Consider the following 23,180-nt stretch of genomic DNA (forward strand, 5'->3'; position numbering starts at 1 on the left):
TATTTTTGTAATGAGCCTTGCAGTCTCCTGCCAGACAAAGCTATCTGGATGCAAAGTTCTACTAGCAGCCAAAATTCAGCATCACAAGTAGTTATTTCAGTTTATTTTGCTCAGTTAAAAATAGAACTGCAGAATGTTTGGTACGTTTTATTTAGCAACATACAAGGAACAATATAAACTGCCACATAAAACTCGACACAAAACAGCTGGAGAATCACCCCAACTCCCTCCCCCCCTAAAGTTATTTATTCAAAGTGGTACTTTTCTGTGGAAAATTTGTGTCAGAGCACTTGCTGTACACCAGTTTATACCGCTGCTTCTTGGTAATCTGTGTGGCGTAAGAAAGTCACAAAGTGCTCCAATTTTGAACTTGCTGTAACTGTAACTTCCTAAAGGTGCTCTTGTGATTTCCCCAACACGTGTCCCACTGAAATGCACAGCACCCTTTAGAATAGATGGAGAGCACATATCTATAGTCAATTACATACAAAGTCAATTCCATAAAACTTTATCACAGGTCACAAATTAGGATGTATGATGGACAAGAGGAAACACACAGTATAAGCTAATCATGCAGAGTGCCCTTTCCACTGCTCCCTCCCCACTCCGTGGCTTTCCCCCCCACACTGTATTTCAGACCAAAGGAGTTTAATGTTAGCATCACTGACCAAGCTCAAATCACAGGTTGAATTAACAAATGCAGATACAGTTTCCTTCATGCCAGCACTACATGAGCTCTGCTCCCAGTCATACCAGCTGTAAAAGTGTGGTTTTATAAGCTCTAAAGCATGTATACTAATATATGCTTAGAGTAAGTGCCATGATTTACTTCTACCAGAAAAATAACTCTTCACCTCCATTTGTCATTCCTTTCTTTTTTACTCTTTCCTCACTTCCCTCTAACACTGGAGTGGACCCAAATAATCTTCTATTAATAAATGGATTTTAATCTCTTCGGTGCTGCATCCATTTGCAGTCCTTTTCTTCATCCTGACACTAAAATATTTAGGAAAAAAGGGCAGGAAGATGAAAAAAAGCCAACAGATTTTAGGACTGTAAAGGGGAACATAGATGACCTTGCTTCTATTTCAAAGTGGCCATAAATTCATTCACCCAGATCATGTCTGATAATTACCTGGTAATTATCACAGCTGGACAACTTCTTTCAGAAACTGTTTCAGTTCTCTTCACTTATAGTTAATTTTTTTGCAGTAATCCTTTCCAAAGGATTCGAAAGATAAGGCTGAAGGTGTATTCAGAAAAAAAAAGTCTAATCAATAACTTTGTACAAACTAATCCTCACAGTCTCTCTGTGAGGTAGGCATATATTAACTCTCATTTTTACATACATGGAATGGAGGCACAGAAAAATGTGCTCTTCCCTGTGGCTAGAGTAAATCAGTAACACAGGAAAAATTGCAGTTAGTTCCTGCCTTTCCACCTGCAGTAGAATTCACTAGACCAGGCTGCCTCAAATAAAAGTGAAATCAATGTGTTATTTGTTTTTAATAAGTAACAGTCAATTAGATGGCAGTACACTTTTCTCCCCCAATAAAAACCTCAGGGTCTTTCCTACATGAAAACCTCACAAAATATATTATTAAATACGAGGTTTTGTGGTGGGTTGCTTCTAGTAAGCCATGTGGTGTAGAATATGAAGAGTTTTAAACAAAAACCCCAAGACATCAGAATGTGTCCCTGTTCTTATCTGCAAGCACCTTGCACCACCAGGCCTGCTTTTCACTGCAGTTACATTCTTCCTGCACTGAGTGTCAGCAGCAAACCCAGACAAGCCTGCTTAACTGCCTCATTCTTAGGCCAAACCAGTAATATATTGCACAATTTCCAAAAGCAATACAAGTATTCAGTTTCATCTACAGAGTGTTGAAACCATGACTATACAAGTGATCACACTTCTATCAATACTAGAACTTAGAATAATTTTAAAATAAACCAAAATTATATATCTGGAATATATGTTAGCATCCTTCTAAGGCCATACAGGATCTCATTTCTCAAACTGCAAATACCAGCATCCTTTAGGGAACACTTACCCAACCTTAAGCCTCAAGGCTGTTTTGCAACTTGGCTGTCAGGGCAGTAGAACTGTCCCATGTGGGCACATCCAAGAGAAGGCCAGCACAGGGAGATGCCTTTCCAGCAGCGTACATTACTGGAGCAGCACAGGGACCTCAAGTGAGAGTCCTAGAACTGCCCACAGAACTCCAGCTGACACTAGATTAAACCAGCATTTGTGAAGAGACTTAGCAGTGGCTCCTGTTAACCTCCAGCTCTCCTGGAATTAATGCTTCACAAATAATTTTTACCTTTATATAGTGTCAAACAAATATACTTTTTTCTCTACACTTAAACCTATCTCGGATGAAATGAATATTCTTAGGTGAGACTCTGTATCAGAAACTACAAGAAATAACTTTGCTGGTTACCAGTAGGGGAAGCCAAGGAAAATGGGTAGTTTAGGACGGACAGATCAAAATAAATGCAGAGGAATTTTTTTTTTTTTTTTTTTTTTTTTTTTTTTTTTTTTTTTACTGTGGATTATTTCTCAATAAAAATAAAATCATGCCAGTTTTACAACTCTGGTAGCTTCATAGTATCTGAAGCAGCAATAACAAAATCTTCATAGAATTGTAAGTGGATGGGAGTCCAGACAATACTCCTGCCTGCTTGGCGAACTAAACAGAACCCAGACCCCCAATAGTCATTTCTCCAATGCTGTTGAAAACTGTAACTCACCACCAGTCTATCATCAACTCCAAATACAGGCTAAAAAAAAATCCAAACCAAAAACACCATTAGCAAAATCTGCTTGAAATGTTTTCTCTCATGGCTACAGAAAAATTAGCCAAATTCTTTATTCCACTAGTAGTGAAACACCCCCCATGTCAACAACTGTGATCACATAATCTCCAGTATACTTCAAGTCCTTATGAAGTCACATTTATTTAGACTTAGCACATATGGTTTCCAGTGATGTTTCTGGTTTAGGCTCCAGCTTCTCTGGGAATTCTAGTTTTTCACAGATTGTCTCCTTTATGGGTAGATACTGAGAGATCTCGTTAGGTTCCGTGAACAGGGTAGGTGGAACATTCTAAAAAAGCAAAACTTTTACATGAAATGAGTGAAAGAAAAGAGGGGATAAGAAAAAGTATTCCAACCCCAAACTATTACAGACAACCTATTATTTACTGGATGTAAACACCACTCCAGGCAAACTTTTTAGAGGCAAATGAAAAGTAAGGGAGGAGGAAAGATACAAGAAAATGTAAGTTCATGCATTTGTCACAAATAAAAATCAACAGCTGCAATTCCAAATGTGCCACAAATTATTCTGAGCCATTACTAGAGTTTTAAGGTGGCCTATTAACCTCAAATATTTGAGAAAAACTGAAAGAGTCTATTACCAAACAGATCTTAATCCCTAATATGGCTTGGAAGCACACAAATTTAACACATGAAATTTAACATCATGGGACATGGACTACCTGACTTTTAAGCTGAACAGTTCTGTGAAAAAATAAAATAATAAAAACATTTTGTTAACTCAATAGTAGAAAAAGTGACCTAATCCTACACCCTGTCATGTGATCTGAGCATTTACAAAATGTAAATCTGCTCTAAAATCACCAAAACAAAAGTTGGATAAGCAGAAAGAACTTTCTTCTGTATTAATTCCAAACTGAACAAAGAAGGACTTAAGAGACACAGTATTTTCTATGCTGACCATAAAACTAAAAGGCAGACAGAAGGAAAAGAATCAAAGTTTTAAAAATACAATACCTTTAGACTTGATATTTTGCTTTCCCTGGATGTGTATTCTCGCAACATGTAGGTCTTGTCAGCCTAATGGAAAAAAGCAATCATCTGGTATCAGTAAAACAATCATTTTAAATACATTTAATTTAGGAAGCATTGGAATTTGGTTGACCACAAATTGTCACATAGAAGAAATGGACATTCAAATTCATGAAGATAGATGACAACAATGTTTTTTCCAAAAACCACCTGCGTGCATGTTTAAAAAAATTCTATGACTGAATATGCTTGTTAATTTTTACTCACATCCTGTATTATTTGTGAGATACCAGAACTCAATGTACTGTGGACAGTTATTTGCAAGTTACAATAACCTATTTGAAGACAAGACAGTATTGAACTCTTTACCGCTGCCTATTTTTCCTCTTGTGCTTCTTTCTCTAATCTATGTCTGTCAAATGTATTTAAATGATTACATCACACGACGGGTAGCCTAATCTGCTCATACACATAGCATCCAGGACTTGGTTGCTAGCTCAGCACCTCCACAATAATAAAATACACTCCGAAGTTTTTGTGCCCCAAACATCAGTATTAAATTAGAGGAATATCACTGGGTCACTGGAAATAAAATGGCAAGGGAACCTCTGTAAAGTAACTCATGATGGAAAGTAAGGGTTTACCTCATGATGAAGCCTTGTATCATTCATCCTGATGAGTACCCCATCCACTCGCAAGAAGAACCTCAGCAGCACAAAAAAGCTGGAAGGCATAACTCTCTGCAAAAATAAAGATGGTCCATTCAGCACCTTACAAAGGTTTACTTTAAGCATGTACTTGTCTACATCAGATATTCACAATGTAAGACAATATAAGAAGTTTTCAAGAATTAACTCAAAGTTTGGGCAGTTGATTTGCTACAGCTATGACTGGCCAGTGAGGCAGACAGTGTCTCAAAGGCCTATTAGGCAGGAAGCAGGAGGGAAAAGATTGTCCCCTGGAACAAATGACAGATGACAAAGGTTTCAAGACAACATAATTTCCTGTAAGATCATATTTCTAAGAGCAAGGATGAAGACCTTTGTGCTTTAACGTTTAAATCCCAGAAGGAACAACATGCAAAAAGCAGCTGTCTTTTGCATTAATCAGCCAACTGAGTCCCCGGGTATCTTTTAGACACCTCCCAATACTCACTACTTTCACACTCAAACTTGATACTCCATGATCATGGAGTTCATCTTCAAACAGGAGTACTTCTTCAAAAAACATAATTTGTTCCCTGGCTTTCAATTTCTCTGTATTTATGTGTTCTGTTGTAGGAACAACCTAGACAAAAATATTAAGAGCAGTTAGCATATTAATTTCTTGCCAAACTACATAAAGTTTGTTCTGATATTTTTCATTCCACAGTTTTAAAAAGGAAAAAACTTCTCAGGCACTAAGCTTAAAACACCCCAAATTTGTAAGAGAAAAAATTAAAATCAGAGTTTCCAAGAGTTTCTTCTTGGAAGTAATATCAAGCAAAAACAAAATTTAAGAGTGAAAAATTCTGACTAAACTTCTCCCTGGGTACCAGGCTCAGTAGGGTTTCAGCTGCAAACAATTCCGCTTTCTTTCAAAACATTTGAAGATATCTTGTGTTCAACATACATATGAGAAATTCAGGTTTATAAACAGATTTCTGTGCATTTAACACCCCTATCCCACAACACACCTTGAAAATTATTCTAATAAAGCCTTTCCACAGAAATCAAGTACCTGTATGTTTTCTATCTCATGGTCTCCATAGACAGTTCTGGTGTCCTAATACTATGGACCAACATTGTTTATTTCTATGCTGTACTTTTAATTCCAGCACAACTCAAATGATCTCTAACTAAAGCAATACTAGTGAATTAATACATCTGCTTAGTAGCAAGCAATCTGTATGCAGTAAACAGAAGCTGCAAACTTCAGTCTTATTTTCACAAAAATAAAGACATGGGAGGGCCTGTGAGTTTAAATATGAGGAATTACTGAGCTGCTGTTGCAGAAAAACATCAGGCCATTGAAAGTAGCCAGGTCAAAAAGCAGACAAACATGCAAGCAGCAGAGCATGAAGGCACTACAGAATGACACAGCTGATAGTTCTGCTGTACGTGAGCAGCTCGGGGCTACGGAGCAGTCCCCAGCAAGAGCTGAAGCCTCCCAGCTGCTTTAATCCTAAAATGCTTTAAGACACCACCCACCCTCGTAATTAAAATAAGCCATGATTTGATTAGGATAAAATCATGAGCTGAGAAACATGAGAAGCCCAAATTACACCTTGAAATCAAAAATTATGAAGCACAAAAGATTTTGAAGAAGCCTACTGAAAGGTAAATGACAGCTTCAAAAAAAGTTTGACTGAAGCAAGATGCAGTCAGCAATTAACAAGAAGAAAATTATTACCTTTAATGTTGCAGTATCTCCCAGCAAAGTTCCTTTGTAATCTGTAGTGTAAGTCCAGTCATATGGCTTGACAACTTCCTTACTGTGCTCAGTCTCACTCCTCAACAGTGAAAGAGAAAACAGCTTTGTAGTAATTGCTTTATAGCAATTCTCAAAAAATTACAACCTCACATAAGACTGTGCATTAGAATTCTGACACTGTTTCAAACGAAAAACAGCAGCATTGTCTGAGCTGCAATCACAATGTCAAGACTTAATCATGGTTTCACATCTGTTTCCATAATAACTTTGAAAACAATTATGAAAATTCTCGATCTATTTCAGTTCTATGACTCAAAATAAAGATTCTCAGGCAATATTGCTGAAAAATCTGTATTTCAAGATCAATGTCTCTTTAAGTAGGCAGAAAGTGATCTCTTGACAACTCACAGCAATCATTAACACTGCAATTTAGCTTAGTTTTCATGATAACTTTGCTTTGTTTCTGTGCTTTATTTCCAGATGCTCTACAACTAAATCCAATTTGGTAAATACTAAGCATCATAATTAGTTCTCATGCATCTTAGTCTTAGGAACAAAGCATGTTCTGCTTTGTTCCTAAGGCTAAGATTTTGAACACATACAGCACTTTCCAACACCACACAATACAGTCTTGTAATGCTCAAGGCTCTATGAGTTTAAATAAACAGAAACAGCATTAGGTCATGTTAAACTTGACATTTACTTTAAGAAAGCCATGACACAGCTGAAAAATACAGCTGATCCAATTTAACAGAAAGGATGATGACAGCAAAGAAAAGCAAAGTGACCTCTGTGATCACATGCCATATCTAGGGTAGAACCAAATGCAATGTGGTCCTCAAGAGTTCAATTTGTTCCTTTAACTACTGTATGACAGTTTCATATACAACACACCAGTACCTGCCCACTGGTGATAAAATACTGTACCTGCTCTCTTGCCACTCCTCTGCACAAGCGACTTTGATCATACCTTGACAATTATTGACACATTTTAAAGCATCTGTAGCATTGAACTCAATTCCAAAACCATGGTCATGCTGTATTCTTAGGACATTGTCTCCAAACATCATCTCTGGCAGGGAAGGCATGTGTAATTCATGAGCCAACCTGCAGAGAAAAATAAAAGAGGCATCAATCAGCTGATCACAGCTCAGTGAAAGTAGTCCTTGTTTTGGAACAAGGATTCTTTAGACCATGATAACTTAGAAGACACATCACCAGGTTAATCATTTCACCTGAAATTCAGACTCATTGATCTGAAGTGACTTTTCCACCAAAAAAGTACTCCTAAAACATTCCATCACACCATCAGGCTCAGACAAAATTCTCACACATGAGGAATCAAGAGTATCTGAGAAACATGTAGAAGCCATTTTCCACCTGTGCTAGCAAATCCCTGGATGGTCAGTGGACCAACTTCAGTAGGTGCTCAAAGAAACTTTTAGGAACTAGGACTCATCATAAGCAAGTTTGAATTCACTGCACAATGGTCCATTCCTCCAAATTTAGAAGCCTAGAAAAAAGATGCTTAAGACAACCCTGGCAGAGAATGTAAAAAGTGCAGAAGACACTACTGTACTCTGCTGGTAGAAGACATGTACCGGCACACTTCCTAAACTCTTCCTCCTCACCTACCCGACTTCCCAAGATCAAAAAGGAGTATCTCACATCTGGAGAGGAAAAAGCTTTGGGAAATACACCTATTTGAGTGAGGGGAGGTAGAAGAATGTCCTAATCATAATGTTCACATTGGTAACAAGGCTGAACAAAAGTGGTTATTTCTGTAACTCTTAATACAAAAGAACAGTGTCAACCTAACTAAAATAAAAATAGTAAATTCCACAGACCTGGAAAATAAGATCCTATGTTTTTCCCAAAGAAGGCAGAATAACATTATGAACTTTTCCATTTCATCAAGTGTAGGAACCCTTGACCTGAAAAACCCAACCCCTGAATAGAAGAGTTCTTAGCTATGGCACATTTAATCCTTCACCTTTCCACACAGGTTGCTGAGGGATTTTTGCAATATATATTTGCCAGAAATAAAATTCCTATAGGTACTAATAATGTTCCCCAAGCAATAAAAAAGACAATATGGGTCACTGTGACCTTGTTGCACCTCCTACAACTGGCCTCAGCTCATTGATCCAGCCTGTCCAGATACCTCTGCTGAGCCTTCCTACCCTCCAGTAAATCAACACTTCCACCTGGCTTGGGGTCATCTGTGAACTTACTGAGGGTGCACTCAATCACCTTGTCCAGACCATCAATAAAGATACTGAACAGGACTGGCCCCAATACTGAATCCTGGAGAACACCACTGCTGATGGGCCACCAGCAGGATGTAACTCCATTCACCATCAGTCTTTGAGCTCAGTCATCCAGACAATGTTTTACCCAGCAAACAGAGCACCCATCCCAGCCATAAGCAGCCAGTTCCTCACAGAGAATGCCTTATTAGCCTCAAAAAAAGGTAAAAGCAAGATAAATGAAAGTACATTAACAAGACTAATGAGAATCCTATGTATACTGAAATTTATTCCAGAAAATGAAACCAAGAAATATCTGCCAAATCCATCTGTCTTTAAGGTATGGCACAGCTGAACTCTCCAGTTCCACATTAGCAAATCTGACTTAAGTACTTGATGCTGATACAGGAACATTTCCTCCAATGATTTCACTGGACTGGAAAGTTCTACAAGAAGAGAGCAAATTATAAATTTTTAATGAAAACCACTATCTTAAAATAGCTACTACTGAGACATGGTATGAGATGTTAGAAATATTCTTTTTCAAAAAAATTTTAAAAATCAGGCTTCTAATTAGCGGATCTCAGTTCACAGAGATCCAAAACCGTTATAATCATATAATCAGAATGGTTTGAGTTGGAAGAAACCTAAAGGTCAAGTTCCAACCTCTCTGCCATGGGAAAGGACCTCCACCAGACGAGGTTGCCCAAAGCTCCATACAACCTGCCCTGGGATATCTCCAGGGATGGGGCATCCACAATTTATCTGGGCAACCCATTACAGCGATTCACCACCCTCACAGTCAGGAATTTCCTTCCTAGGGTCCAATCCAAATCTCCTCTCTTTCAGTTCGAATCCATTCCCTCTTTTCCCCACACTACATGCCCTTGTAAAAAGTCCTTCTTCATCTTTCTTGTAGGCTGCCTTCTGTAATCATTAAAACAAAATTTTGGAAATTACCTGTAACCCAAATAGCCCGAGTTCTCCAGCCAGAGAATCAAGCTTGAGGGGAAGGAACAATCCCGGGAACCAAACAGTGTCTCCCCCGCCCTGGGAACGCTGCGTGTTTCCTTCGCAAGGCCACCCGACGCCCCCAGCCCCTCGCTGTGACGGCTGAGGCCGCAGCCCCGCGGTGGCTCCCCGAGCAGCGGGGACACCGTGCTGTGCTGTGTCCCCCTGCGCTCCCGGCCCGGAGCCCGCCCCACCTCTCGGCCTGCGCCGACTTCATGATATGCGTCCGGGCGGCGCTCAGCTTCCACGGCCCGAAGGTGAAGTCGCGCCGGCTGCTCTGGAAAACGGGGTGCATGGCGGCCTCCTCTCTGCCGAACAGAAGGCAGGAGGCGGCGGAAGGGGCGGAGGTGACGGAGCCCCTCTCCTCCCGCCTCCTCCCGCACAGCACTCACAGCAGCGCCGGCGCCCCCGGAACCGCCGCCCCGTGGCGTTTCCGCTTCCAGGGCCGCGCGGCGCGGAGCCCCGGCGGCGGCGGAATCCTGGGATGCCTCAGGAAGAGCGTTGCCAGCAGGGCGAGGTAGAGGATCCTGCTCTTCTGCTCAGCTCGAGTGAGCCCACATCTGGAGTGTTCTGTCCAGGACAGGAGAGACATGGAGCTCCTGGAGCGGGTCCAGCGGAGGGCAGCGAAAATGATTGACTGATCTTCGTTAGGTGGAAGGGCTGAGGAAGCTGGGCCTGTTCAGCCTCGAGAAGAGGTGGCTGAGAGGGGCCCTTATCAATGTATACAAATATCTAAAGAGGGGATTCCAAGAGTATGGATCCAGGCTTGGTGGTGCCAAGCAATGGGACAAGAGGCAATGGGCAGAAACTGATACACAGACGTTCCACATGAACATAAGGAAGACTTTCTTTACTGTGCAGTGACCGAGTACTGGAACAAGTTGCCCAAAGAAGTTGTGATGCCTCCACCACTGGCAATATTCCAGACCTGTCTAGACACCACCATGTGCCACGTGCTCTGGGATGACCCTGCTTGAGCAGGATGGTTGGACCAGATGACCCATTGTGGCCCTTTCCAACCTACCCAGTCTATGATTCTGTGAGGTGATATGGGGGAGCAGATGGGTGAGGAAGGGAGTCCACACTTCTCTGTGCTGCTGGAGCCACTGTGGGGAGAGTGGGCTCTCTAATCTCCTCTGCCCAGGATGAAGAGCCAGCAAGCTCACCCTGTTCCAGCAAAGCTGGGCTGCAGAAGCCAGTGGAGAATGTGTGCCCCACAAGTGCTTGTGCCTCCAGGTACTTCCCCATGGGTACTTTACCAAGAGCAGTGGGACAGCTGGGTAGGAGCAGTTTTGGGGAGCTCTGAAGCCTCTGGTAGCCCTGGACCATCTCCATGGCCACACTCACAGTTACAGCAAGCATTACCTGGCTCCATCACACAGGTGCCCTGTGCTATGTTAGTACACACGCGTGTGTGCACACAGAATCACATCTGGGCAAGGCTAGAATGGGGCACAGTGGATCATCTGGTCCAACTTCCCTGTTCAAGCAGAGTCATCCCAGAGCGCACCTGGCATAGGATTGTGCCTAGACACGTCTGGAATATCTTCAGTGAGGGAGACTCCACAACCTCCCTCGGCAACCAGTGCACAGTCACTCGCACAGGAAATAAGTTCTTCCTCACATTCAGGTGGAACTTCTGTGCATCAGTTTTTGCTCATTGTGGAATCTCTTGTGCTGGTTCGATACATTTTTGAATGCTGTCCAAAGACGGTCTTTTTAAAACGTCAAAGTGTAATGGCATAGTAAGCTTTAAAAAGTCCTGTAGAAAAATATCAGTAGAACTGGTTGAAAATGATACATCAGCTTGGTATTCTAGCACTGATGGGTAGGTGCTTGTCTTGATGATGCTTTTCTGCATCATCAAAAGGGCAGACTAACTCCCTATGGACTTTCCCTGGCACAGGAGCAAGACACTCAGTCCAGCTCCTGCTGTTGGAACATTGGAGCAAACTGAGGCAGCAGCCAGAGGAAACTGATGTCCACAGCATTAAAATCTCCATAGAGCAATCAAAATATAGCACAGCTCACATCAAGGCAGTCACCCTCTGTGCTCAAGGGCATTGCCAGAGAAAGGCAGGAACTAGGGAGGCACAAGCACAGCATTTCATTTTTGTTCACCCTTTACACTGTGCCCTTTATACTGACACTATATCCAATGTCTTGCTTCAGATGTGTGTGTGGGGAAAAACTCTTTCCCAAATCTTATTTGTCTTACTTTTAATAGTGTTTGGGGGGTCTAGGAAGTCTCGTATTTAGGCTCTACGGCTGCCTGGCACTACGAGCCGGGGCAAATTACTTTACCTTATCCATGGAAAGTACTTCTCCTCTGCCTTTAAACCGAGTTCCCGGGAAGTGCACGGACCGCCCCGGGACGGCCGCGGAGAACATGGCGGGCGGGGAGGAGGCGCGGCGGGCTGAGGCTGGGGGGCGGGACGGCGGGAGGGGCAGGCACGGGGCTGGGGCCGTGCCCATCTCGGGGGAGGCTGGGACCACGGCGGCTGACGGGGGTCCCGGGCGCCCCAACCAGGAACGTACCGCTCTGGCGGCGGCGGGCGGTAAGTGCGGAGCCAGGAAGGGGACAAAGACGGCGGGACGCGCTGGCTCCCGGCGGGTGGGGGCGAGGCGATGGATGCCCGGGGCGGAGGACCCTTTTCCAGCCCTTTGTTCGCTGCCGGAGGGAGCGCGGGGGCAAAATGGCGAAACCCCCGTTCCCCACCGTATTTGCGACTCGGTCCCACTCGTTTCGTGGGTGTGCGGGAAGCCTGCCCGCGCTGCCCGCGGCCGGGATGGGATGGGATGGGATGGGATGGGATGCGATGCGATGCGATGCGATGCGATTCTGTCCCCACCTGGACAGCCCTGGCCCGGGAGGGCCACCTCTGCCCGAGGTCACTTTTCCCCCGCAGGGTGCAGCAGGGCAGTGAGGGGACGGGGAGCGCCAGGTGCTCCGGGCATCGGTATCGCAGGGTGCGGCCGCGGGGGAAGCCGCCTTTCCAAAACCCGCTCCGGCCAAAAAGTGTTAGAAAGGCACACAGAGGTGGTGCAGGCATGCTGAGAAAGAAACTCGAGGGGAAGTGTTTGTGCACACGTCCTCAGTCACAGGCTAGGGAAGAGCCAAGTTATGTTTTTTTCAAAGCATGGCCCAGTAATGTCTTTAATTATGTTCTTAGGAAAGTACAGATAAAAATGGGAAAAAGACGTTCTTTCCAGACTGACAGTGCTGCCTAATGCCACAACAGCCACGCAGATGGAAGCATTTCTGTGAGTACTGTCTGGGACCCATGTCTGCCACAGTTGCAGAATTAGCTAAGATAACTTTCCTGCGTCCCTTCCCAGAAATGCTAAAATCAACTTTCCATTCATTGATGGACTCTTCTACTTTTTTTTTGGTCTGCATATTTGCATTTTTTTTGTTTGTTTGTTCATTCATTATCCTACAGATGCGTGAAGGACTGAATGAAGTAAGAAGTGATTGCCATGTGAAGGCAGCACAGAAAAGAGGAATTGCTAAGGAATTGGAAGAAATAACAAGGTTTCACAAAATGAGGCTGCGAATCAATGGATGGATGCTAACACTGAGAAGTCAAGGATTAAAGGTTCTCAAGCATTTCTGTAGCATGGACCGCATCTTAATGCAAGGAAGTGTCTTTCAAACCTCATGTACAGAAAGTCAATTCCTCCAGTCCTTTGGCGTTGGCAGTAAAATGCAATCAGCAGTGTAGCTAAGGTGATTATGAACATGCAGAAATTATGTTGGGACAGTACATGCAGTGGTGGTCCCTGAGTTTTTGAATGTTACTTAGCAACTGTTAAGGAAGAGTCAGCAGGATGTAAGACTGATCTCTGGGGCCGTTCAGGTCCGATCCAGCTAGCTCTGGACCCTGGCTCCTCACAGTCTTACAAGGACAAAAGTAAAAGACTAGAGGCGCTCTTTCCTCTCAGAACAATCCATCATGATCCATTGTCCCACTTTATTGTGGAACCACTCCAAGGAAGTGCAAGGGAGGCAAAGAGAGGTTGGAAGTTTCCTCCCGGGAGATTTTAAGCGCAGGGGAAGGGGGGTGAAGGAGAGGGGCTACAGCCAATGGGATACAAATGAGGAGAGGGGCGAGGGGAAGGGTAGATCAGGGAGAAACCACCACCACTGGGGCTTAGGGGAGAGGGGAAGACCATGTGATATGAGAGGGGAATCCCATGAGGATACAAATATACTATTCAGTATGTTTGTAAATACCAAACCCAGTGCAAAACAACAACTAAATAAACTATTTAGTGCAATACAATAGCAGAGTATGACTAGCCTGGCATCCATAGACCACCAGCAAATGCTGTATAGGCAGAATACAAGGTAACTATCAGGATAGGCAGAAATTTTTTAAAAAGTGACTTTCTTTAAAGTAAGATAAGCAAAGATATTTGATATTTGTCTTGTTTCTTGAAGAAACAAGTGATATTCTTGTTTCTTCACAGCCTAGATGAAGGGGCTGGTAAGTAGGACTTAGAAACAAGTAAGATCTGTAGAAAATTTTAAAGTAAAAAGTGCCTATTTTCTTTCTTATTTCCCTTCCCATTCACCTCTTCTTGTCTTCCCTGTTCTAGGCTTGGTGTTATCCTCTTTGGTGTGCCCACAGGCAATTTACTGCCCCTTCACTTGCCCATCTAAAATATGTAGTTCCCTGCATGCTACAGTTAAATTTTAACAAAGGCAAAAGGGCCTCCAGTCTTCGGAAAGAGTTTGAAGAACTATTACCTGGATGTTTCTGAGCACTGTTCTGCTTCTAGCTGCTCAGCATGTCTTGGCTGCTCCAGATCTGCACACTCTGACCATGAGCAGCAATTCCTCCCTCAGCAATGGGAAGGGCCTGAGGAACCTGACCATAGAGGAAGATGGGGCAGTCAGAGTCACTGAGTCCGTTGCTATAATTGTCATTGCCATCTTCATCTGTTTGGGCAACCTGGTGATTGTTGTCACTCTGTATCGCAAGTCGTACCTTCTCACCTTGAGCAACAAGTTTGTGTTCAGCCTGACCCTCTCCAACTTCCTACTCTCCGTGCTGGTGCTGCCTTTTGTTGTGACCAGCTCCATCAGGCGAGAATGGATCTTTGGGGTTGTTTGGTGCAATTTCTCAGCCCTGCTCTACATGCTGATCAGCTCAGCCAGCATGCTCACTCTGGGACTCATAGCTATAGACCGGTAAGCTGCTCTTTGGTAATGAATTGTAACAAATTGTCTGCTCCTCTCATAGAGTAACCACTGCTTGTTCATAGAGTTGAGAAGCACTTGCAGAGGGTTACACAGTGTACTGATGGAGTATCATTTTTACTTCAGCCCCTCATGAAATTTTGATGTGGAGCAAGAGAAAGTGATATCATCAATAATGGAAAATGCAGACATTCATCCAGAGTTTTTTAAAGCTCTTGATGGTATAATAGCATACTATTTGATAAACATGAAATAGTGACTTAAAATTCCAGATTATACCCTAAGCACACACTCACACATAAGAGCAGATTTAATGGTTGCATATGTGCCTTCAGCCACGTTTGACAGTCTTGACTGCGGTGATACCTACTTTTACATGTAACTGTTTCTAGAAAGAGGGCTTCTGAGCCTGTTTGAAGTAAAAATAACTAGATATCAGCATCATTAAAGCATGTTCTTTTCTTTATTGTATGTCTCTTATGCTCCCATGGACTACTTATTTTCTTGCCCCGCAGGTACTACGCTGTGCTGTACCCAATGGTTTATCCGATGAAGATAACGGGCAACAGAGCAGTGGTAGCTCTTGTGTACGTGTGGCTGCACTCCCTTATCGGCTGCCTCCCTCCCCTTTTTGGCTGGTCCTCCTTGGAGTTTGACCAATTCAAGTGGATGTGTGTGGCAGCCTGGCACAAGGAGGTTGCCTACACGGCCTTTTGGCAGATCTGGTGCGCACTGCTGCCATTCGTGGTCATGATGATCTGCTACGGATTCATATTCCGTGTGGCAAGGATTAAGGCCCGCAAAATTCACTGTGGGAGTGTTGTCATTGTGGAGGAGGAATTGCAGAGGAATGGGAGGAAGAACTCCAGCACCTCCACGTCATCCTCTGGCAGCCGAAGGAATGCTTTCCAAGGCGTTGTTTACTCAGCCAACCAGTGCAAAGCTTTCATAACCATCTTGGTTGTCATTGGGGCTTTCGTCATTACATGGGGACCTTATATGGTAGTAATAACGTCAGAGGCACTTTGGGGTAAAAACAGTATTTCCCCTGCTTTGGAGACATTGGCTACATGGCTGTCCTTTTCCAGTGCCATTTGCCATCCCTTAATTTATGGGCTGTGGAACAAAACAGTGCGCAAGGAACTCCTGGGAATGTGCTTTGGGGATCGGTATTACCGCAAGTCCTTTGTTCAGCAGCACAGGACATCGAGGCTCTTCAGCATTTCCAACAGGATCACAGGTAAGATGTGGCTGCAAAAGACACTTTCTTAATATCACCAAGAGCAAGGCTTCCTGTCTGCCTGTGTTTGGAATGTTTCAGGGCTCTCTAAAGAGAGTTGGATGTTTCTGGAATTTTTAGCAGTCCTTTATCAGTCAGGTTACATTTCAGAGGAGAATTTTTCTCTTTTTTTATAGTTAACATCGTTCTCCTACTATAGTAAAACTTTCTAAGGTAGAGAAGACATAGTGATGAGGTCAATAAAAATAATTTATTTTCTTCTTTCTCAAGCATTTCCTTTTGTGTGCCTTCCATTTTGTGTTGCCCAGATTTGAGCTCTACCAAAAGTACTTTTTACTGCACTTTTTCTTTGATCAATGGCCTTATGCTACAACTCTTTAAAATCTGTTAAGGTTCCACTGCCATAACTTTCTGCAAGTTCAAATTTTAGGCTTAATTGTTGGGAAGAAAAGATCATAAACAAAGTAAAACTGTGTTAAACCATAAAACTATTTGGTGTGTCCCCAAGTTGCAGACTGAGACCTCCAGTTGCTCAGTTTGGTGGCTTGGTTTGTTTTTGTTTTTTTTAAAGTAGCAACGCAGTGACATTCAGATTTTTAATAATTTCCCTGATCATGTTCAGAAGCTTCCAAAAATAGAACATCTTCAAGGGATATTTCATGCAAAGGCATGAACTTAAATTGGGAAGGATGATCTAAAATGCAGAAAGAAGATGAGAGCAGCAAGGCATCTGTTATCTTTTCTGCAACCTGGGAACATTGGGAGAGACTGTCATGCAAATGAAAGAGTTATGGAGCTTTAGCCACATAACAATCTCCAGGATCTGTGGCCAGTCTGTATCCAGGAAATGCTATGGATTAATACATTGGAAAATGAGGTGGGGAGGGAAAAGACAGGAAATTTCTTTCTTTTTCCAAGCGATAAACTTGAAGCTGTCATCTTCCTATCAGATGTCTTAGCTGGAGGCTGATAGGGAGGAGAAAAAGACTCCCAACAAACTCACAACAAAATCTCAAGGTGGGACCCAAAGCAGCACCTTTGTAAAAGTCTCACAATCTCCTCCCTTCTTGTTTTGGAGATTTGAAAGAATTTGGGCATCTCTGTGCCCCAACCTTGCTCCTGAGCTTCTTCCCACACTAATGGCCTGTCACAGCTGCCTGTGGCTACCAGGTCATTGTCTGTCTAGAAGATGCCTGGCCAATCTCCCCATCCATGTGAGAGCATATGTTTGGTGCTCAGCCTGTCTGGCTGATAAAACACACAGATGCAGCAAGAGTGGGAAGGAGATGGTGTAGAGAGAAAGGAGACTTGCTTTTCCAAACCTGAAAGGTGCTGACTGGATTTCTAAGATGGGAAGTCCAGAAGCTGTGCTCTCTGCTTCACCAAGGTAAGTTTTATATGCAGAATAATAAATAAGGCAGTAGAGTGGGTATTACTAGAAGAGGTTTTTACCTCTGCAAGCTTCTTAACCATTCACTGTGTAACAAAAACAAAACTTTCTTGCAGATTTGGGACTATCACCTCACCTTACTGCCCTCATGGCAGGTGGGAGGCCATTGGGAAACAGCAGCAGCACAGGAGATACAGGTTTCAGCTGCTCACAGGATTCAGGTATCTGCAAGTTTCTTGATCCCTACTTGGGCAGAAGTTTGCACTTGGCAGTAGTCTTGTGGACAGTCAATATTTACAGCCACAGATGTCTCCTGGTGGACAAATGACATGAAGCATCTGTTCTAGCTGTTCCAACAAAACTGCTGCAGTTGCTTTTTTCCTCCCTTGCCCTCAATAGATTTACTTGCAAAATAGTGCTTATGGAATGGTGACACTCTCTTGGTAATGTGTCCTGGGAACAAGACTCACTGCTTTTGTGCCCTTCTCCTTCAGTTTCTGTTGTTCTTTGGAGACTTTCTCTGTATCCACAAGGAACAGAGCAACAAAGTGCTGTGAACAATGTGCTTCTCTGTTTCCTATTTTGTAAGATACCTTGTCTTGTTCATCCTGCAGTGTAAACATAAACATTTAGGATGATTTCAGCTTATGATTTCATTACTACTTAAGATCTCTCAGTTGAAGATTGCTTGGAAAAGGTAAAAAAAGAATTCTGATGGTAATTTTCTATCCAGATCTCTTGCTAGATTTTTCTGGCAGTTAATGCAGCTACCAGTCCTTAACTGCAGTAGTTATTTTAGAGAGTATTTCTGCTCTAGAGACACCAGAGGGTGATCTTTTAAGGGTTGCTTGGTGTAAGGAGTTTGTTTCCTACTTTTGTAAAGGAAGTCTGTGGAGCTGGGATTTATTTTTGGTAGTTGTTTTCTGTCTGTTGTAGATATTCTGCAGTTATATGTGATAAAAGAGAGCAGCCTCCTGGTAAACCTGCCTCAGTTAAGAGAATGTGGTGTTACCATCTTGTGACAGCAGTTTAAACAAATGAACAAAACTAAAGTAATGCCAAAATGCTGTTAGAAGTGCCATTGCTGGTTAAGGAGGGAGCCCAGTTCATAGCCTGGGAATAGATACACAGTGATCTACTGTGAAATACTGTTTCACTTTGTATGCTTTTACTGTGAGTTACTAAAGAGCAGAAGGAAGCCTTAGTCCCTCTTGCGTGTTGCTTGCTGCACGTAATACATGATCCTGGGGCCTGCAATGCCCAGTCTCTAATCAAAATATTTCCCAATCCTTTCAATGAAAACTGACCTCATTCTTTTCCTGTGCAGTGTTTAATGTGAGCTGAAATTTACTCACAAAAGCTGGATTTAGACATCTTTTGAAGGAACTGCTGAAAATAAGCTGAAAATGTTTTGTTACCATATTGTATCTCCCTGTTACTGTTTTACTTGGGGTTTCTTGCTCTTTTCAGGAACAGATACAATGCTTCTTGAAGATTATAGCTCAGATGGCCCTCATGCCCCACACTGCATCTGTCCTCCTCGAAGGAGGAGTTCAGTGACATTTGAAGATGAAGTGGAACAAATCAAAGGTGAGTGGAGGGGTAAGCATGAAAATGCTCCGAGTCAACTATACTGAATGTTTAGGAAATCTCACAGGACCTTGAGAATTGTCTTGAAAAGTATCTGACCACTGTGTGCCCTGACAGACCAGATCATTCATGCAGGTACAACAGAAAGCAAAATCAGGCCTTTCTTCCAGATCTCAAGTAGCAGCAGTCAAGGACAAGAGTTAGAAGCTGGGATTCCCTGCATATATAAAAATTAAATTGCACAGCAGTATCCTCTCTGCAATTCCACTCATCTTAGTGACTGTTACAAGTTTTGCTTGTTTTGTGTTTCTTGGGAAATATATTTTCCTGCCCTCATATTTTGGTTGCATTATCTCTGTGTTTCTCATTTGCTCTCTCTTGTCAACTTTGTCACTTACAGACTTGAAATTCTTCCATTTACAGACTTCAATGATTTGAATATAATTTTATTCTGTTTAATTTACTTTTTCTTACTTAAATTCTACTTTGCTTTACTGGGTGTGTTCTTCAGCATGTATGGGTGAAAACAGATGAACCACATGCAATTTTTTCAGTCAGCTTGTTGATTCTGGGCTTGCAGAACATTGCAATGATCATCTGTAAAATGTCAGAACATGATTTTATTCTAATAGTTACAAAAATTTCAGTAGAAGACTTGATAATAACAACTGAGTTTTCTAAACAATATGTGATTGTGGACAGGATGAAAATGAGCAGAATGCCTTTAAGAATCAAGTAATAATAAAACCTGAAATAATGAGAAAATTCTTTCTATGGAATTTTTAAACATCTTGGCAAAATTCCCTTTTGCCCTCTTCCCAGCATGAGATTAATATTTCCTTGTACAAACACATTAGTATACATTTCCCACTATCTTTCTGAGTGATTACCTAGGAGCAGACATCTAATTTCTTGTGAGAGTGAAAGAGGAAAGTCTTAGTGCACAATTCCCCACAGGTTTAGCAGTTCTCCCTGGTGAGTCTCAGGCTTTTCAGCATCCCTGAAGCTTTAAATTATTTCAGCAGCCTCACTGAAGAGTTACATTTAGGATGAACTCTTGTATTGGTCAACATGTTGTTGGGTAGAGAGCTGTACAGATGCTACAAAAATAGCTGCAGATTATCCCAGGTCTGAAGCTCTGGAAGCTTTGTGTTCATAGAATGGTGTAGGAAGCTTGAGTATTATTGGTAAATAACTGTTGGAAAATGAATAATTGTTGGAAAATAACTCTGTAGTTATTTTCCAGAGGGCATGATCATGCCTTTACAACAGGACCTATATTAGTTTTCAAGCATTTGCACAGCCATGCTTACCAACTGTTACCTTTTTTTTTTTTCAGAGGCTGCAAAGAATTCTGTTCTTCATGTAAAAGCTGAAGTGCATAAATCTCTGGACAGTTATGCAGCCAGTCTGGCCCGAGCTATAGAAGCTGATGTGAAACTCAGCCTGTTTGGGGAAGATGCTTTACCAGGAGCCCTGTTCCCCTCATGGACTCTGGCAGGAAGCAGTGGGAACATCCGGCGTGGTGCCAGGCCCCATGCCAGCCAAAGACTGAAGCTGCAGAGCATCGATGAAGGGAACGTTTGACATGAGCACTGGAGTGGGAAAACAGAATGAAACCACTAAGTAGGTCCTACTGCAGCTGGTAGTGTTTCACCAGAACCAGGACACCTTGTCAGAATGTTTCCAGTGTTTTTTCACATGGAAATGGCTGAGTTCTGTTACTTGCATTAGCATTTTACAGCAGTGTTTTTTTACTGGTTGGGGTGCTACTGACTCTTCTGCACGTCATTATCACACAGCACATAAGGAAAGCAGGGCTTGGTTTCATTGACCACATCATTAGTCAGTTGAATCTTGGGTCCATTGGCCAAAGCTGATACTGGAACAAAACAGAAAAGGTATGTGCAGTGTTTAATTCATTGTTACATCCATTCTCTTCTGACCACCAGGATAATCAGCTGATACTTGATAGTTGTAGTGCTCTGAAGGAGCTTGTGCATTGGATAAGACATAAAGCCTTACTCCCAGCTGAGCAACATGGACTTCACTAAAGACAAAACCTGAACTTTTCCCAGAGCTCATGCAGATTATGGTCCTACTTACCTTTGCTGGGGGATATTTCTGTCTGTTCAGCCATCAGAATGCCATATCTGACATTGGACTGTTTTGCTTCAGCGGCATGGAACACCAGCTCCTCTGGATGTAATGAATGGGAGTAAACATGTGCTGGGAACAGCACAGAGGTGGGATTTGAGGAAATCATTATTGCAGAATTCTTGGTTTCTTTGAGAACTTCAGCTCATGTTTTGCTGTTATTAAAAGGGCACACTGTGGCTGTGCTAAACCTGACAGAATATAAATGAGATATTATCACTTCATATTCAGGATTCATTTTCTAGAGAGGAGACAGTTAGCTGTTTGTTTGGTTTTTCTAATCATGAGGGAATGTAGTATTTAAGCTGTAGTTACCTCAATGCTTTTATTTCTTGGAGTATTAATTCATTAATCTCAAAAATAAGAACATTTGGCACTTATATTGCACTTTGCATGTTCTTAAACACTGTACAGACATTACCTTGTTAGGCCTTTGTGAGAGGGTTGATCTGCCCTGCTTGCCAAAGAAGGGGAACTTGGCACAGCCAAGCTGCTGGCAGTGAAACAAGATGCAAAGGTGGCAAGTTTTATAAGAAAAAGAGGGATGAGGTGGATCATTCGAGTATATCCAGCTTGAGGAACCTTTCTGTGCCTTTGTGGGCTACCCCCTTCCTTACTTTGTGGGGTTAAAACCCTGCCTTACTGTGTATGCCAGAGAGGAGATGTAAGTGAGCAGGATAATTCCTTGAGGGTGGGTGTCGGTAGCAAATGGACTTAAGGACCAAGGGTTTGCATTTGTTTACTCTGTGTCTGCTCGCCTGTGCCTCTACCTTTCCCCAGAAGTGCTTTGTATGAGGTTTTGCTGCAGATTGTTTGGAAATCATGATCAGGATGTTTCCATCTGGGCAAAAATGGGGTGTACACTCATTGAGTTTTGTCTTTGTATGACTTACTCAGAGGCACAGAAGCAAAGTGTTATGAGGCAGAGCCTCGGTCCAGTACTATATTTAGATGTCCTATTTGTCTTTGTTCCTGATTCAGAGATGTATTTCAGCACAAGCTTATATGCATCTCAGGACAAAGCAACTTAACTTTCTGAACTAGCCTGAATCCCATCGCGTTCCCATGTAAAATATAACTGCATGCTTAAAATTCAGTACATGGTTTGCTGGTTTAAGAACAGGCTGTTAGAGCAAGAACACTTAAGCTCCAGAAAGCTGTCTCTTAGCATAATGCAGGAATAAATAAATTAATAATAGGGAGGTTCTAACTCCTGCATTTTGTACATCTAATGTGTTAGAGAGATTGCATCTGTGGGCACTCATAAGGAAAAAAACCAAAAATCCCAGTATTTGCCAGGAAACGCTCTGCATCGTGGTCATTATTGCTGTCATTACCATTTATTCAACACTCGTTAAGCTGTGCACTTGCCTGGAAGGTTTTTTTGTGCATCCCTTTTATTCTGTATTGCTGCTTGAAACAAGTTGAGCAGGGCCGTTGCTGAATGTCAGAAGGACACACACTAGTATGAATGCATTGTGGAGGAGTAGGTGCTGGCCCAAAATGCTGTGTTTAGGAGAAAAAATTCCAAGGCACGTGTGGAAGCACAAAATTGATAGTATTGTGTAAAAAGTACATTTTTCACACAGGTACTGAGACAAATGCAGCCTTCAAGAAGGTCAGGGGGGTTGCAAGAGTTTACACCATGGCTGAATTTGGCTGCTTGTGTTAATGTCAGTAATCTGATATTTAGTGTAAATATTGTTCATGTTTTTGTACCGACATTATAACCCTTCCATAACTCTGTTATTACCAGAGTCGTTCTCTCACTTGAGTTGTCATTAACAAAAGCAGTAATTGAGAAATGCACACGTTTTGTAAAACTGTATTCCCATCTTAAATACAGAAGAGAAAAAAACCCAACTGCTTTCCAGTTCCTGATGGTCTGTGGTGTTTGTACTATTATTTCAACTTACATTCACCTTTAAGTATTTTACTTTTTAACGTGTGTCCAGCTGGCGGGATGATGCTGTCAGGCGCGGCAGCTAGAGCCGTTTCCAGGACAGGTAGGTGTCCCGGGTGGAGCACGGCTCCCTCCGCACCGCGCAGGCTTTGGGAGCGCGACCGCGCCGGGTGCGCCACCGGGGCGGGGCCCGAGGCCACCCCTGC

General features: G+C 42.6%; 2 protein-coding genes across 3 annotated transcripts; one reads left to right on the forward strand and one right to left on the reverse strand.

The window, feature by feature from the left end:
• Positions 1-74: 74 nt before the first annotated feature.
• On the reverse strand, positions 75-9,903 carry TIPRL (TOR signaling pathway regulator). Of its 2 annotated transcripts, none has more exons than XM_054518506.1 (7): positions 9,683-9,903; positions 7,156-7,335; positions 6,208-6,307; positions 4,972-5,103; positions 4,461-4,556; positions 3,802-3,864; positions 75-3,126 (listed from the first exon to the last, which is right to left on the reverse strand). In XM_054518506.1, the coding sequence occupies exons 1-7, from the start codon at positions 9,781-9,783 to the stop codon at positions 3,055-3,057; spliced, it is 744 nt and encodes a 247-aa protein (XP_054374481.1). In that variant the 5' UTR covers positions 9,784-9,903; the 3' UTR covers positions 75-3,054. The 2 variants fall into 2 exon arrangements, with proteins under 2 accessions (XP_054374481.1, XP_036252869.1); XM_036396976.2 differs by having other exon boundaries at positions 75-3,112; positions 9,683-9,900.
• Positions 9,904-11,963: 2,060 nt separating this feature from the next.
• Positions 11,964-22,947, forward strand: GPR161 (G protein-coupled receptor 161). The gene is made up of 8 exons (XM_036391282.1): positions 11,964-12,046; positions 12,662-12,752; positions 12,932-13,218; positions 14,091-14,685; positions 15,210-15,934; positions 17,441-17,545; positions 18,795-18,914; positions 20,254-22,947. The coding sequence occupies exons 4-8, from the start codon at positions 14,246-14,248 to the stop codon at positions 20,499-20,501; spliced, it is 1,638 nt and encodes a 545-aa protein (XP_036247175.1). The 5' UTR covers positions 11,964-12,046; positions 12,662-12,752; positions 12,932-13,218; positions 14,091-14,245; the 3' UTR covers positions 20,502-22,947.
• The last annotated feature ends 233 nt before the right edge of the window (positions 22,948-23,180 follow it).

Source organism: Molothrus ater, chromosome 2 (genome assembly GCF_012460135.2).
Source record: "Molothrus ater isolate BHLD 08-10-18 breed brown headed cowbird chromosome 2, BPBGC_Mater_1.1, whole genome shotgun sequence".
NCBI classification, from domain to species: Eukaryota; Metazoa; Chordata; class Aves; order Passeriformes; family Icteridae; genus Molothrus; species Molothrus ater.

Excerpts from the sequence above, each read along its gene's own strand:
- TIPRL (XM_036396976.2), bottom strand. The coding sequence starts at position 9,783 with ATGCACCCCGTTTTCCAGAGCAGCCGGCGCGACTTCACCTTCGGGCCG. Across the intron at positions 3,865-4,460 it reads ATACAAGGCTTCATCATGAG|GCTGACAAGACCTACATGTT; the intron begins GTAAACCCTTAC and ends TTTTTCCATTAG. Across the intron at positions 3,113-3,801 it reads GCAAAATATCAAGTCTAAAG|AATGTTCCACCTACCCTGTT; the intron begins GTATTGTATTTT and ends TTGCTTTTTTAG.
- GPR161 (XM_036391282.1), top strand. The coding sequence starts at position 14,246 with ATGTTTCTGAGCACTGTTCTGCTTCTAGCTGCTCAGCATGTCTTGGCT. Across the intron at positions 14,686-15,209 it reads GGACTCATAGCTATAGACCG|GTACTACGCTGTGCTGTACC; the intron begins GTAAGCTGCTCT and ends CTTGCCCCGCAG. Across the intron at positions 18,915-20,253 it reads TGAAGTGGAACAAATCAAAG|AGGCTGCAAAGAATTCTGTT; the intron begins GTGAGTGGAGGG and ends TTTTTTTTTCAG.